The sequence below is a fragment of the Sciurus carolinensis genome, chromosome 4 (assembly GCF_902686445.1).
Source record: "Sciurus carolinensis chromosome 4, mSciCar1.2, whole genome shotgun sequence".
NCBI lineage: Eukaryota > Metazoa > Chordata > Mammalia > Rodentia > Sciuridae > Sciurus > Sciurus carolinensis.
In genome coordinates this window covers 46,093,465-46,110,216 of record NC_062216.1, presented here as the reverse complement: position 1 = coordinate 46,110,216, position 16,752 = coordinate 46,093,465, and the positions used below count along the sequence as shown (strand labels likewise).

General features: G+C 33.5%; 1 protein-coding gene across 1 annotated transcript in view; it reads right to left on the bottom strand.

Annotated features, from left to right (window-relative positions):
- Sgcz (sarcoglycan zeta) overlaps window positions 1-16,752 on the bottom strand; it is a 1,063,315-nt gene that overhangs the window by 194,385 nt on the left and 852,178 nt on the right. Inside the window, exon 3 of the mRNA XM_047550434.1 lies at window positions 13,232-13,333. Within this exon, the coding sequence (XP_047406390.1) occupies window positions 13,232-13,333 (102 nt within the window). The remainder of the gene's footprint in view (window positions 1-13,231; window positions 13,334-16,752) is intronic.

The window sequence follows — 16,752 nt, the reverse complement described above, 5'->3', positions numbered from 1 at the left end:
ACTAGAGTTAATAGTGAGCCTTGACATGAAGAGAAAACTTGTGATAAAATTCAGATGAAGAAGTATTTATTGTATTTGTGATGGGTTCTGTTTTGATAGCACCCCAGAGAACACAATGAGAAAAGCATAAAATGACCGTAAAGATATTGGTCAAGACCAATATTTTCAAGCTCTGAGACAAACCTTCACGGGTATCACAGACCTCTGCCATTACAGAGGCAAGATCTCTGTGTCCCTGTGCTTTATATTGCTTCTGTTTTTATTTTTTATTTTTTTTCTTAACCTTTTATTTGAAGAAATGTCTCACATTTAAAAATGATAAAACATCCACCAGCCAATCATGATACTCCAATCTGTAATAATTAAAAGGAATGGATTTTAGTATTAAGATACTAAAAATTACATGTCTTTGTGACTCAGTATCACTTCATTTAATAAAATTTCTAATACTGTATCTCAGAAATATTAAAAAAGAATGATTGCCTAACACATTAACCCTCAACCCAAAATAATAGGAAAGAATGAAAAGCTTTTTGGGTTAATGAACTGTCTGATATATTTAAAGAAATAAATTCTATTAATGAGAAATCTACTCTGCTAAGCTAGTATGGGCTGATAGAAGCACTTTAGGGTTTCAGTGACTTGAGGATAAATTGAACATTCCTTAGAATTTATACTCTGCATGCCTAAAGATGCTTTCCAAATTGATGTATCTTTGCTCTTTTTTTAACCTTATTCTTCCAGCATTTTTTTGTTCATACTTCTCTTAAAATATTTTCTAAAGCTATTCCTGTCACTTTGGCAATTTTAACACTAATACTTGAAGTACTTTTAATGTAGAAACTATAATATCTATAAGAAATAAAATAGCAGACATCGATACAGCAATATCGGACAGTATGTACATTTTAAATGTATTTTGTGGAAAACTCCAATTTTATAGAGTTCTAGAATGAGCTTATCCAAGTGGTGGAACATTTCTGTCATATAACCTCATTTATCAATAAAACTCAGCCATACCTTTATCCAAACATGTTGGAATTTTTCAATTCAAATAAATGAGTTAATATTATCCCAACATATCTAATTATTATTTTTCCTTTGTAATACAGAGATAAATTTTTGCCATGAGTTGTTGTGTGAGTGAGTGTGTACACTGCCCTGTAATAATTCTTATCTACGAATTGGTGCTATTTTTTTTTAATCTTTGTTATTTTTTATTTAAACTTTCACTTTAGATACAATGTATTCACAGGTTGACTTCTGGTTTAGCCAACTCGCTCCCCCATTCTAGACTTTCTACATCCAGAGCAACTATTACAGTAAGACTGATAAAAGTTACCTCTTTACTTTTTAAAAATAAGTTGAAGGGTGGTCCTGATGGAGAAGTTGCAGAAAAGAGGAGCAGTAAGTTAGTCATTTTTCAACAGACCAAACTTAGAAGAGAGTATATTTCAAACTTGAGAATCTTGAAAACTATATCCATGCCTACTTAAACCCCTGGAAAATCTTTTAACACACTTAGGGGTATGCTTCACTGGGTTGGAGATGGTTGGCTTATAGGATTCCTCAAATAAAATCAAACTCCTCTAGTCACTGCTTCCTGAATAAACCATTATTTTGAAAATGATTTTCTTGCTTACAAAAATGAACTAACTTTTAATCTTTTTTCAAAGCTCTGTTCAAATTCTTATCACAGAGCGCTCTACATGCTTGGTTGGTGGATATTGAGTTAGCTTGGAGGATTTGATTTCAAATCAAAATGTTTTCACTAGACTTGCTTCCAAACCTGCTTCCTAACAAGAAAATAAAACATAAAATAATAATAATAATAATAATTAATGTGTAGACTATAAAGGAAATTTCATCAAGCATCACTGGAGTCCTATAGTGGTGAAAACTCAAAGGCAATTTCATTTTATACAATAAATGGCACTGGGCTAGTCCAATTTTATATTATTTTTGTTCATTCTACTGAGACAGGGAGACAGCTGATGAATCAGTATTGTTTATACAGGTAGAGCTATAATAAAACAATTTTAAAAAATGAAAATTTCAATTGAGATCTTTTCTTCAATTTTTTTTGAAGCATGTAGTTTGTCTCTTCATAAAAATGAAAAGAATATGACTATAATTTTCAGACAACAGAAATTCATTCTAGGGTCTAATTCACCAAAGGTTTACATTGGTAGAAACTTGTGAAGTAAATTCAAGAGATCAGGACTAATAAGTATATACATGCATGCCTCTTATATAAGAATGCCATTTGTCTGATATGACAGAAAATTATCTTTTTGTAGATATTTAATGTCTATTCTTAAAATGTACTAGACATCCATCCTCTCAATTATGTTGCCATTCACTGAGATGCAAGTATTTTTCTCTATGCATATAGGCTGTAAAAAAGTTAAAAACGTTTCACTGGTACTCCGTATCAACACAGCACCACTGTAAACAATGATCCACCCAAGATTGCTGCTCTATGGAATTCTCAATTTTTGTATTTGTCCTTTGAAGTTCAAATAAAGTGCTTCATATTCTTTACTACATAATTCATTACATCTGTGACATCTGTGCCACAAATTGATTGAATGTGTGATTTAGTAGCAATTAGCTAGGCTAGTATTTTTTAAACTGTTGATCAGGTCTATTACTGAGTTATGAAATAAATTTAGTGTGTTGAAATAATTATTTGTATATAAACACTTGCAAGTGTATATGTGTGTAAACACCTGAAAGTGTGTGTATGTGTGTGCACATGCACTCATATGTATGTATAGAATTAGAATAGGCTGGATTTGTCTTGATGTTATTCAATTAGAACATTTCAGAATATGTAAAATGCTTCTTATTATAGTTCATATTCAAAAAAGATGGGAAAATAGTGAGCTAAAGTAAATATTGCTAATATTTTTCCAGTGATGTGTTTTCAGTTTTGTTTTGTTTCGGTAAATCCCTGTATCATGACTAAGAGAATCCTGTGTAGCAATAGTCAGTCACACACATGTGGATGTATGAGTTCAGTGAAGAAATGCAGTATTTGGAGAACAAATTTTGGGGAGCTCCATTTTGAAAAATGACACTGATGCCTCATTAAAATCGTTTACACTGGGGGCTGGGGACATAACTCAGTCGGTAGAGTGCTTGCCTTGTAAGCACAAGGCCCTGGGTTCAATCCCCAGCACCCCTCCCCCCCAAAAAAAAAATCCTTTACACTGAAGAGTGGCAGTCAGCCTATCGGGGGTTCATTTTTGTTATATCAAGTAAGAAAAATTCCTAATGAGCCTAAGTACCTATTTTAAAACGAACTCCACAGCATGGATTTCAAGAAAGCAGAGAAAGTTTAGGGTATTTCCCAGGACGTGAATAATAACAGAATTCTAAAGGAATTCTCTTCACTTTCTTCCTGATAAGACTTGACTGATTTCATTTGCTCACTTAGGAATTTCACAATGGTTGAGAACATGCAGTTACAAAAATTAGACTGCATGGATTTGCATTCATGCCCACAATTCTTTCCCTGTAATGTTCAGGTACAGTATATAAATTCATTGAGGCATATTCTTTCCCTACTTCACAGGCTGTGAGGATTAGATAAATGCATTGCTAGGTCTTCACATAGCAGTTAATACAGGAAAAATAGTTAACAATTGGAAGCAGGGGATAGTCAAGACAAATTAGCAAGTATCTAAAGTTTAATTATTTATCCTACCCTAGGATACTTAGTTTCTAACACTGATTTATATTGTTATATTAGATGATTTTAAGCCATTAAAGATGTATAATGTTGCCTTGTATTTCAATTTCATTCTTTAATATATCCCTATTCCAGATTTTTGCAATAGATGGTTGGTTGCACACAAAAATCTGATGCCACACAAAACAGCAAACCAAGGTAATGTGTGCTTCCTTTTCAAAGACCCCCAAACTATTATTGTCTCACATCTTTCCCAAGAAGAGTAACCTACAGGGCTAGGTCTCAATGTGTGTTTGTATGTATGGAAAAAGAGGTAGGAAACCATAGGTAATTTTTAAATTATTTGTTTACAGAGGCAAAGAAATTTGACTTCTTGGTAGTGCTTCGTTAGTGTGTAAGAGGCAACAACCAGTGAAAGAAAATAGATTAATCTCTAGAAAAAAATATATGCTATAAGGTAAAGTCCTTTAGGAGCCTTTCTAAAGCTGTTTGGTTTTGTTTTTAGTCCAAGGAATATTGCACCTATGCAACAAAGTTTACCTTATTTAGCAATTTCAAACTGTCTCTGAGTTTAATAAGGGTCTTCTTCAATGTTATTACCACATTTTTCTCTCATTTTTAAACAAGGTCTTTCTTCTAAGAGACCAGCTCAGTGTTCCATACATGTAAACAGGAACATGAATTTCCTGAAGAATATGTGCTGTAGTTTCCCTCCTCCAAAAGTTACACTGAAATTTAATTGCATTTGTGATATTAAGAGCTAGAACCTTTTAAGAGGGGATTAGGTCATGGAGCCACCTCCCACATCAATAGAATAAAGTCATTATCAGAGGTGCTAGTTAATTAGAGAAGGGAATTAGCCTCTTTTTTTCTCTCTCTCTTGCCGTCTGATGCCTTCCATCAGGCTGTAAAACAGCAAGAGGGCCCTCACTGTATACAGCCCCCTGGATCCTGGACTTCCCAGATTCCAGAACCAGAATCAAAATAAACTACTGTCTAATGTAATATAAAGCTGCACCCCCTCTCTTTACGTTGCAGTCATTTCCCTGTCTCCCAACTTACAACCTAGCTTGTCAGTCTGTGAACATCTTAGCTAGCTATTGGTTCATCAGTCTGCTTGTAAGTATCCTTCTCTATTATTGGTTCCATTAGCCCGCGGAATTCGACTGCTTAATAGCTCCCCCGCTATTTTCTCTCTCTCTCTCTTTCTCTTCCTCTCATTTTCTCTCTTATCCTGCAGGGAGACACTCTGCCTGTTTGTTTAATAAACCCTCTTATGTGAGTTCCTGTGTCTGGAGTGGTTTCTGAGTTCTTACACCATCATTTATAATTTACCCAATCTGTGGCCTTCTGTTATAACAACACAAACCATGTTAAGACCATATGTCAAAATGATTACTTTGGATAGTGTGAAGAATTGTTTAAAAACACTGAAGCAGCAGCATTGTAGATCTCTGTCATAATATGAAAACTCAACTTGGGTGATTTCAGGCAGCTGAGTCACCACATGTTGGAAGCTGTGAATGAACTGTAGGTGTGTCTGAGCCATCTCTAAGTCGAGATGAGTCCCTCAGAGCAGAACTCAGTGCAGTTTCACTGATCTGAGACTGCTCCATTGCTTTGGCAGACATCCTGCTCAGAGGGAATTCTGATACCTGGCATTTATTGGCTCAGACAGCCCTAGGTTCAAACACAACTCTGGAGAGGTGGAGAGAGATACCAGTGCACCAGTTAGCCTTGTGGTGCCAACTACTTGAAGGAGGAAGAATTACTGCACAAAGGTAAGTCCCCAATCAGGCCAACTTCCCCACAGCCTCTGGCTTCTGGTTTAGCTTGAAGAACCCCTCCTCACCATAAATTCCTTTGGTGTGTTCCACTATAAATGAAGCATTTACGGTCTTTTCCTCTCTGTGAGGATCAGACCCATCAGGTTTCTTCCACCTGTCAATACCCCCTCTTTGAAAAATATTTTTTTCCTACTCTTTTGTGTTTATTTCTTAAATATTACTTTTCTAGCTTTTTATTTCCAACCAGTGCACACCGCCAATGGCTACCTATTCCCTCCCAGGTGCAAGCTATGACTGAAACCACATGCAAGTAAGGCAATATCTCATTATGTTTGCAGTGTAGATTAAGTAAACTGATATATTTTTAGATGTTTTGTAAAGTGCAAAGTTTAATGCTAAATATTTTAAATCTATTATCAGTAGGTTTTGGTGTTGACATCAGTAGACACATGGGTTGGTCCAAGGGCAACTGTCAGCCATCTAAAAATTGCATATAAATATGTAGTTATGTTTGTATTTACATATTTTCCTCGGCTTTTAGTGAATCTAATTAAAGATATCTGACCTTAAAAACATTAAAAAGCATTTTTTGCTGTGCAAATGAGTGCTATCATTTCCATGCTCACTACTAATGCCTCTTAACTGACATTTTGCACACAACCCCTAGGAAGAAGCTCACTTTAGTTGTAGATGTTAGAAAAATGTATCAGAAAGCCTGAGTCCATCAAAACTGCAAAAATTAAAGTCCTATTATTTCTAATGCTCTCTAAAAATAAGGTAAGTATTTGCTATGAATTAATAAAAATAGTCTGTTTGAAGGGAGACAATGAAGAAGCCAGTTTTACAAAGATGAGGACTATAAGGAAGGAATTTTCTATGACTTGAGTTCTTGGTCACCTTAAATCCTGATACTATGGATGCACCATTTAAATTTCCCAAGTCTTGCCATAACTCACCTGCAAACTGGAAATAAATTATCTAAACTTCCCACCTAATAGGGTTGCTATGAAAATGAAATGCCTTACAACCAAGTCTCAATAAATTATATTATATATAAAATTCAAAACAACAAAAATCACTGTCTACCATAGATTATTTGTTGGGTAATATTTTGATGACTGACATAGACATGTTCTTAGTTAATTGAACTGATGGCTATTTCTGTATTTCAGTAGGGTAGTTAAATGACTAACATAATTAAAATTTCTAAATGCTATCATGAAGCTAATGAAAACATGTACAGATGCAAAGTAATGAGGACAGAAAGTGAAACAAAATGAATTAGTATGAAACTGAGTTATTAACCTCTTTCGTTGAACAACTATTTAGTAAGAAATCAAAGTAAAATTAGAAAATACAAATGAAAAAATTTTAGAGGATATTATTAGACCCATGAGGTATGACCTAAATTGTTGATATAAACTTTATAACCATAGATATATTAGATATAGAAAATATTGAAAATAAATTACTCAAGCTTTCAATTCAATAAAGCAGGAGAATAAAGAATGTGTTAAAAAAGTAGAGAAAGGTCATAAAGGTGGTCCTGACAAAGAAAATTATCCCAGACAGGAATACTCAATACTCTAAAGATGTCATTTCCCTCAAATTAAATATAGCCATAATTATATTCCCAACAGGAATTTTTGTGAAAGTTGACAGCTGATGATTAAGTTCATTGAGAAGAAAAGATAAACACAATAGGCAAAAGCTTTCAAAAAAGTAATAAGAAAGAAATGACTAGTTACAAAAACATTTCTTAAAGCAAAAGTGTTGGCTTTTTGCAAGTATATCAATGGAACAGAATAGTAAGAACAGAAATAAATCCATAGGCATTTGAGAATATGGTATATAATAAAGGTCATATTTCTAAACAGTGATGAAAAAATTGACTATTCAAATTATGGCATTGGGGGCTACTGGTTATTCATGAAAAAGTGAGAGGGAGAAGGAGGAGGAAGGTTGGGAAGGAAGAAGGGGAAAAGGAATGGAGGGAGTGGGAGGAAGAATCCTGCCTAATGTTGTATATCACACCAGAAAAGTTTTCAAAACTCTCTCACCCTCACTACATAACAAATTAAGACACAATCATTTTTTTAAAGAAATAATTTGTTTTCCTATGTGCAGTCAACAATTTTATGATATAAGCTTATGCTATTAACTTGGAAAATCAGCAACCAAGGGGAAAAATGAGATTATTTCATAACAGTATAGAGTGCACAATCTACCATTAGCTAATTCATATACCTGGAAGGAAAAAAAAGAAAGAAAAAAAAAGGAGTGTCAGCATATTAATGGAAGGTTTACCCCAAATGAATTAATCTGGGTGGAGGAGAAGGAGGTGGCCAGTAGATAATACTGAACAAATGTACCAAGAATAGAGCATGATATGTAGCACTGTATGAATTCTACAGAGGCAGGAAGTACCACTAAAACCCAGGGAATTAAAATCATCTACATCTGGTTGGCACCAGTCACTTCATAACACCTCAGAGGCTCAAAAGAAAGAGTCACTTACAGTCTCTAGTGAAAAGTTTCACTTACAGTCTCTAGTGAAACTAATAAAATAGCTTCAGTAATCCCCCTACCTCAATTTATACCAGGAATAATTTAAACCAGATAAAGGAAGTACTTTAAGCTTTAGAATTTAAAAATAAAACAATTTTAGTAAAACCATACATCAAAGACAGTAAAAAAATCTTACAAGATAAAAAAGGAGGTTGTAGACTTAAGTAAAATTCTGAGAATCATAGACTCATCAGTATACATACGATACATCAATGAGAGCAAGGCCAAATTCCCAGGGAAGAAAATAATCTCATGGAACAATAGAAAGACTCTGAAGGACTGATAATCTTACATTTAAAGGAAAATATAAAGAATGTAAACTGTTTACTGAAATTACAACAGTTGTGAAGAACAAAGTTTACTCAATATTAGAAACATGACTTTCTCTGAAGTAAAGAACTGAAACATAAAACTGAAAGCTATTGACCAGGCATGGAGGCACACACCTGTGGTCCCAGCTACTCAGGAAGCTGAGGCAAGAGAATGGCTTGAGACCAGAGTTTGAGGCCAGCCTGGTAACAAAGTGAGATCCCAACATAGTGAGACAAGTCCGGAAATCTATTAAGTGACATTTGAAGATTTTCTGAATATGAAAAAAAAAAAAAAAAGGAGTGAAATAGTAAAAAGGTATCAAGAATCTGGAAAGAACATTTGTGTCATCAACAGGGGAAAAATATCAGCTGCCTTTAGGCTTTTTATGGCAATGTTCAGTACTAAGGTTTATTAGAGAAAGGTGTTCACAATTCTGAGGAAATTAAGCATTACTCATCCTCTTCCCAAAAGAATAAAAGCAACAAATACTCTAAGGATAATATTTTTCAAAAAAAAATTAAAACAAACTAAAAACGAATACACATGAGCAAGGAGTGATTGAATAATGAACTGAGGATGGAATAGCCATAATGAACAGAGGACCAGCGATGAGACCTGCAGTCCATGTCTGTGTAGAGGAAGACCAAAGTGCCGTCGCAAGGAAAGTTGCACAACAGAATGTAAATATTATGAACTCTGAGGAAGTTAAAATGCTGTAATTATCAAAAAAACTGAAAGTGAAGAGGGATGAGGAAAAATTGGAGAGGAGCTAATCACCTCAAATTACACTGCAGGGAGTTAACAAATGCTGTCTGAAATTAAAACATGAAGTTACTGAATCCGGCTTCCTAATGGTATTCAAAATCTTTTATTCTTAACCATAAAAGCACAATTTAAAAAAAAAAGAACAAAAAACTTTAGTGTAAAGATATATTTAAGTTTAGCCATTTTTTAATTTATCTCAGATTATTTTTCTTCTCTTAAATTATGTATGATAGGTTAATTATAAACAATATATACACATCTCTCTCTAGATAAACTCTTTATTCTTGTATTTGTGCAAGAATGTAATTACATAACTATGATGATGTTTACCAGATATAAAGTTTTATTTTCTTTAGTGTCAAGATTTTGCAGTGATTCATGTTGCACATGAACCAGAAGACATTACTGTAAAATCATAAATGTGTCCCATATTAAACATTTAAGTGTAAACTGATAATGATGAATAAAATAATTATGGAAGGCTTCATTCACATGTCTATTTGTATGAAATGGATTGTATGGGAGAAAGAAAATTGCATAGCGATTTGCCATGGTACCTGAAAGAGACAGGCAAGGAAATTAACTTGCTATGAAAGCAGAAAAGACTTTTACTGTGCTAGTCTGGCCCCATGGCTTTGTCTCTGAACCCTATAAAAAAGAAATGAATACACAATGTGCCAAACTGGTTGTAAACAAGAACTGAGTTTGCATCACACCTCCTGAAGCCAGTGAGGTGAACATAAGGAGAATAGCAGATCCTTGCTCACAGTTTGCTAATACTGCAGCCCTAAGAACTCAGAACTTCTTCACTTTGCTATGGAGGTACTTGAATTGGAATTATCTGGTAGTAGTTCCTTGGGTATTATGATCACTCTGTCATATGGAATACTGAGATCAGTGGCAGGTGAGGTATCAATTTTACTAATAATCCTCAAACAGGAAAAAATAAACAAAAAAAGGACAGTTCAGTTAGTCTCAGATGAAGTTTGGTGATACTTAACAAGATTCTAGAGAACTGCATGATATGAATTTGGCTGCTAAGAATCAGTGAAATGTATATAAGAGAATCTCATTAATATCCTGAACTCATGTTACCTTAGGAAACATACTCCAATTACACTTAAAGAAAATGAGTCTGATGTTTACATCTTTCTGATATTCAAAGGTTTTGTCCCAGTGTTAGCCCATCTACCTTGAAGATTGGGACAGAATGTAATCATTATCAGGCAGCCCAAATTCCACATCCTTTGTATCTTTTCTGTTCGAAGAAAATGGTGCATTTCGTTTCAGTAATATTCAGTGCATGATTATTTTGTAAAAGTAATGCTATTAATTTTGAAAGATGCATTGAATTTTGAGATGTTTTCAGGGTAAACTACATGATGTTGTGTGTGTGTGTGTGTGTATGTGTGTGTGTGTGAGTGTACTGTTTTGGTGGATCACTTAGAAAAGGTTGATTTTGAAAAGCATGAAGATTGTAAATTTCAAATAGTTATGGTTATTTGGTGGTGGTCATAGGAAAGTCATTTAGCTTATAGAGTAGATCCAGTCCAGAGTTTAGATCAGGTGACAAGATGTGTTTTTATGGGCAACTGTACTTTCTATATAGCAGAAATCTCTTATAACCTTTCCTTGAGTATGATTAAATACCTACATAACCAGAAAGTAACTTTAAATAAGAAAATGATATTTGTCAGAGTGGAGTACTGAATATGTATAAAGAAAGCAACTGGCTGTTATTAACAGAGGGAAAACATACACGTATCAATATCGTACAAAGTAGTGTTTTTTCTCAGCTAAATTGAATCTTTATAAATACATTTTGAATTTAACATATTTCTTTACCTGAAAAAATACTGGAATTTTGGAATTTTACCATAAAAAGAATACATAGAAATTTAAGGAAGATCGATATGTATACTTGAATTTTTTAAATTAACAATCTCATTTCTCCTAGTATTACTGAAATTTTTGTATTTTTCTCACCCTAAAAATTAAGCATTTTGATGTTTCTATGAATTTCACTTTAATAATGAGAAAATAACATCTGAGAGAAATTATGCCTGTCTTTTTAAAATAATGAATTAGTCTTTGCAGCAAGAGTAAACAACAGACACATTCAAGTGAATTGCAATGTGGGAATTGAGTATAAAATACATATTTTCTCTTTCTTTTCCCTATTTACTGTTGCTCTGTGTGAATATATAGAAACATTTCCCAAGGGGCAAATAAGTTTCCTTCTACTTCTGTTCTTCAAACCAAACTTCCACCTCTTATTGCTTTGCCATACTTCCCCCCTACTGGGAGGCACAGAGTAATGAGAGGAGATAAAGGAAAGACAAGCCACAGGGCTGAGGATGTGAGAAGGAGCTCACAGTTCTCAATCAATACAGTAGGTTTTGGAAATGCTTGTGAACTTGATATAAGCTCATCCCAGGCATGAAGATTAGGAAACTCGTGTGCCACCACCTCACACTTTAATGGTAAAAATTAGTGGACCTTATCTTATTTGCTCCACAGATGAAACAGGGAGTTTCATTCCTGTTTTCAGTTAGAAGACCTATTGTTACACTCCTCCAAATGTCCCTGCTCATAAGTCAGATTGTATGACCCTGCCATTGGCAGAGGTCTTCACAATTCTCTTTTAAGTTGTATTCCCAGATAGACACTAAAACTTGGCCTAAATGGCTTTTGAGAATCTATCTTTGCTATCCCTGGACTTGTCAATAGAATGAATTTTCGAAAAGTTTCTGTCTGTGATCATTTCCTCTTTCTTCCTAGATTAAGTAATTTCTTGATGTTCATACTTAAAATTTTTTATTATTTTCAAATCCTAAACAATTTAATAGTGACAAAAAAAAGAACATAGTAAATACTTGTGAATGGTCGTGACTTTCAATCAAGGAGAGGCACTGATATATGCAAATATGCGATTTATTTCCAGTTTTCCTAAAATCAAAATAAGGAAGTATTCTGGATGAAGTTTTCAAGCTTAATCATTTTTCAAAGTTTAATCATAAAAAGCAAGTGTTCATACATGTGTCTCTTGATTTATATTGGATCAAAATTTGGAAAGTAGTATCAAAATAAAATTTCCAGTACCCTGAATACAATTATATAGTATATTTGTGAAGCTCTATAATTTCATATATTCTATAAAAACATTTAATATAACTATCATAATTAAAAGTTTTATGAACGTTAATCCTTTGTTCTCATTTCAGTTTGGTAATAAGGGAAAAAATAGCTTCAAGTCAATTATTCAAATTATGGTTTCCTATATAGTTCATTTGCTAATGATTCATATTGGCAATACTAAAACATTATTTTAATCTTAATAGGTTTTCATATTCATGAAATAAGATTAATATCTTTCTGACTTGCATATAACAAACTTTCATTATTTCTGTCTCACTAAAAATATTTCCACATATACACACATACCCCAGAGGTTTGTCTAATAGATTTGAAAGATTTTTCATATACCATAAAATAGTTACTACTTTCTAAGAGGAAACACACTTAAGCCAAAGTAAATAATAACTGAGCTACAATCTTGATGTTTTAAGCATGCTGCTAAAATACATATAGCACACATACACATACACACAGACACACACATTCAAAAGATAAATATTCTGAATTGATTGAAATAAGGTACATCCAGAAATAAATTTAATTTTCAAATAAAAACTCCCTGTAATCTCTTTTTAGCAAATATATATCCATTAAAGCTGAAAAGATATATATTAAATTGAAATCATTAATTCAAGTGAGTGGTTTTTGCAAAAATTATTTAATACATATCAATGCCCCTTTATACTTATTGTAACTGTGCATTTATATCTCACAGTGAAAGTAGAGGGGCAAATTTTATAGACTAACAAAAGTAGCACTGCAGTTCAATTCAAAATGATCTTTGATTTGTCAGTTTGAAAGTAAACTTCACCATTTTTCAATTGTCTCACTGTTTTAACTTTAATAGGTTTTTATTTAAAGAAAACTGATATATAAGGAGATGAGGGAATTCGTCCTCCTATTTCAAGCTAAAACATAAGCTCTAAATTATCTTTTACAGTAAGCCAAAGCCAGTATCACATACCTTTCGGGAATGAATTTCTTTCACATACAATGGAAGTAGAAACTCAGATATACCTTCAAGTCGGATTCCCTTCTTGGTGACTCTCAGATTTCCCATACCATCCTACAAGCAATGAAATATAGTTCACTTTTAGGTTAATTAGAGGATGAATATCTGGCCATAATTTTCTTAGGCCTAAATGGAGGAAACAGTGAGTTCAAATCAGTGATGATTTAAGGAAAATGAGAGACTGAATCTACTCAATGAATGATTGCAGCACTTTCCATACATACAGAGGGCTTTATTTAAAATGAACAGAAAACAGGATTATAAAGACCTGGTGTTTTCTCCTACCTCTATCAGGGACCAGGATTTACCTATGAACAAATCAACTAATTTCTTCACGCGTTAGTTCAATTATGTATTAAGTATAATGATTTCATTACTGGATTATTGGAAATAACTTTGCAAAGAGTTCAGATAATATTGTGACAAGTATACAAATAATTCTACAATATTCAAAGAGTCTCATTTGAATACTAATTTTAACAACTGGTGTTCCAGCACTGAAACCATGAGTAAACATACATCCTATCCTTTTGAAAGAGGAGAAAACAAATACACAAATGTACTGATGAGATAGAATGAAGTCAATAAAATCTGAGCACTACTGGGAATTAAAGGAAGATTTCATATCTGGTAAGAGCGTAAATATTTATCATGGAAGAGATTGATTGATACAGGCCACAGAATGGGAAAATTTCAACAGGGGAGGTCTGTGAAGAGTAGAACATGATGAAAACATTGTTAGCATTTAGGAAAAAGCAAATAATGAATGGTTTTCCCACTATTGACTATTGGGAGGAAAAACAAGTGGGAATGTGTTTTGGGGCCAAAGAAAGAAAAGTCCTGAGTGCAAAGCTAAGGACTCTTCACTTAAACCAGGCTCTGATAGAAGAAATACAAAAAGTACTTAGTTTAAGGACTTGAAATGATTGGAGACTAATGAGGCACAGGGTTATCTAGTAAAGTCGTAATAAGACACAATGTGGTAATAATTAAAGAGCATGATGGAAAAACAATCTGCAGACTTGATGACTAATTTTATCTGGTGACTCTGAAAAGAGAAATATTAAAGATTAAATCAAGGTTTTATGACTATGAATGATTAAGGATATTCAGTGATTTTCTAAAAATTGAAATAGTGAAATAGTTCAAGGCCAGAACTAAGTTTAACTTTAGACTTTCTAACTTTGAGATATCTTGAAATTTAGATATGTATCTATTAACCAGCATACCCATAGGAAGTTGATTGGGAATGATAGTTGCGCAAGGCATACTAGAATCTATCATGGCAATAAGCAAGTTCCATGTGGAAAGATGTATATCAAAGCAAGGAGAAACTTCTGGGGAAAGAGTTGTTCTGTGGATTGGGGAGAGGTGTTTCATACATTCAGGGAAGTTGTGATCAGAATAAAAGGAAATAATCTTGATTATCTCACCTTGAACTCCTAGGCCCCCCGAAAAAGTCAATGAGGTAGTATCACATGAAGGCATTGCTGACAGAAAATAGTTGATGCAGAAGAGATTTGGCGCGGGCAAAATGAAGAGAGAGAGAGAGGAGAGAGAGAGAGAGAAAGATTATGAAGTGGTGAAGTCTAATTCTTCCCTGGGAAGAAGAAAATAATCTATTCAGGGGAATTAAACTTGAAATGAATATAAAGAAATTCATTTTTCAAGGCAAGTGAAGAAATTAAAAGGTGACACAAGAAATGTCTAGTAGGTGACCAAACAAACACAAACACATATGAGAATTTCAAGCAGCACTGAGGTTTGTTTACTTTGATGAGAAAACAGGTATACTTTTGTTACAAAGAGAACACATACTAGCTTCTCTGAGTCAGGGCTGGTTTGCAGAAGTTTTATAGTATATTTGTTAGCTTTTGAAAATGAAAAGTATCTCTTATTAAATGACATGGTGACTCTGTTACTTGTTCTGATTAGTGTGGTTTTGCAAGATTATGCCCATCTACAAAGTAGAAAAAGGCAGTATTAACAGTCAGGAAGACTCAAAATGCAGATTTATTAGGCAGGAAGGTCAGAAAGTCATAAGGAGGTGGCCTTAAAAAGTAGTGAGAAATGATCCTCCTCAAATTACTGGCCATTATGTTCCTTGTCAGGTAGGACAGCAGTGTTGAACTGCAAAAACAGAAAAGAGTCAAAGAATGGCATATGGTGATATTAATGATCATATCCAACAGAAGTTAAGAAATCTGAGAACTGTCAATAAAAGTTTATCCTCTTCAGAAAATGGAACTTTGGATTTTGAGATCTGGAAGGTAAGAGAATTTCCAGAGATAATGAGGTCTAAAGAAGACACAAGCACTCATGGCAGAGGCAGAATAAAGGCAGAATTCTCTAGAATTCAGGAAGCCAAGGGAAAAAATACATATATGTATACACACACACACACACACACACACACACACACATACATATACTTATATATACACACACATATACATACACATGTGTACACACATACATATATATACATATATACATATACATATATATATACACACATGTATATACATATATATGCATACATATGTGTATGTGTGTATATATATATATATATATATATATATAAATGTATAATGGGATGTGGCTTGAAAAAAATTATTTGATCTCAGAGGGATTTTCTAGAATTAAATCTCTCACAGTGACTGTCCGTATGTATTCTCAAATGCTTTCAGGGAGAAGGAAGTGTTCTAAAATATCCACTGAGTTTCTATGGAAATTCCCAGTGTTCTCATTAAATTATCTTGAGGAAATAGAAGCAAGTGCTATCACAAATGAAATTCCCTTTTCAATATTAGTCTTAAAAATGCTTTGATAAGATGATCAGAAAGAGGAAAATTGGGCATACGGAGTTAAATGTGATACTGTTTATGCTATATGCAGATCTAATTTGGGAATGTTTTCAGTCTTAAGCTCAGTAAAATGTCTTCCATTTTCTACATAATATATGACTTAAATTACACAAATGTATTTCATGAAATAAGATGAAATAGAATTCACCTGCATAAGTGTAAGGCTGTTCTTATGATTTTGTGAGTCTAAACTGCTTGCCATGTCTGTATTTGTCTCCTCTTTTATTTCTCTTGTCTTGTACGAAGGAAAGATTTTCAAACACTTCCATGTTATTTGAATGCAGTTGTAAAATACGTAACATTCTCCCAATAGATATAAATGTATAATTAACTCAATCTTCATACTCATATTAAATGTACCGTTAATTTATGAGAAATAAATAATCTGGTATCCCTTCTACAGGAAAAGCCAAGAAGGGATTTTATTTTTACAGTCACTATAGCTTTCTTATCCACTGTCTTCTTCGTCCTATCTGAAGGGGAGAAAATAATTTCTGGATTGTCTATTAAGAATGACATTGCCAAAATACCAGAAGATAACAGAATCTATTATATGACTGTCCCAGGCCTATCTCGGTTCTGACACCTTCTTTCTGTAACCTCCAC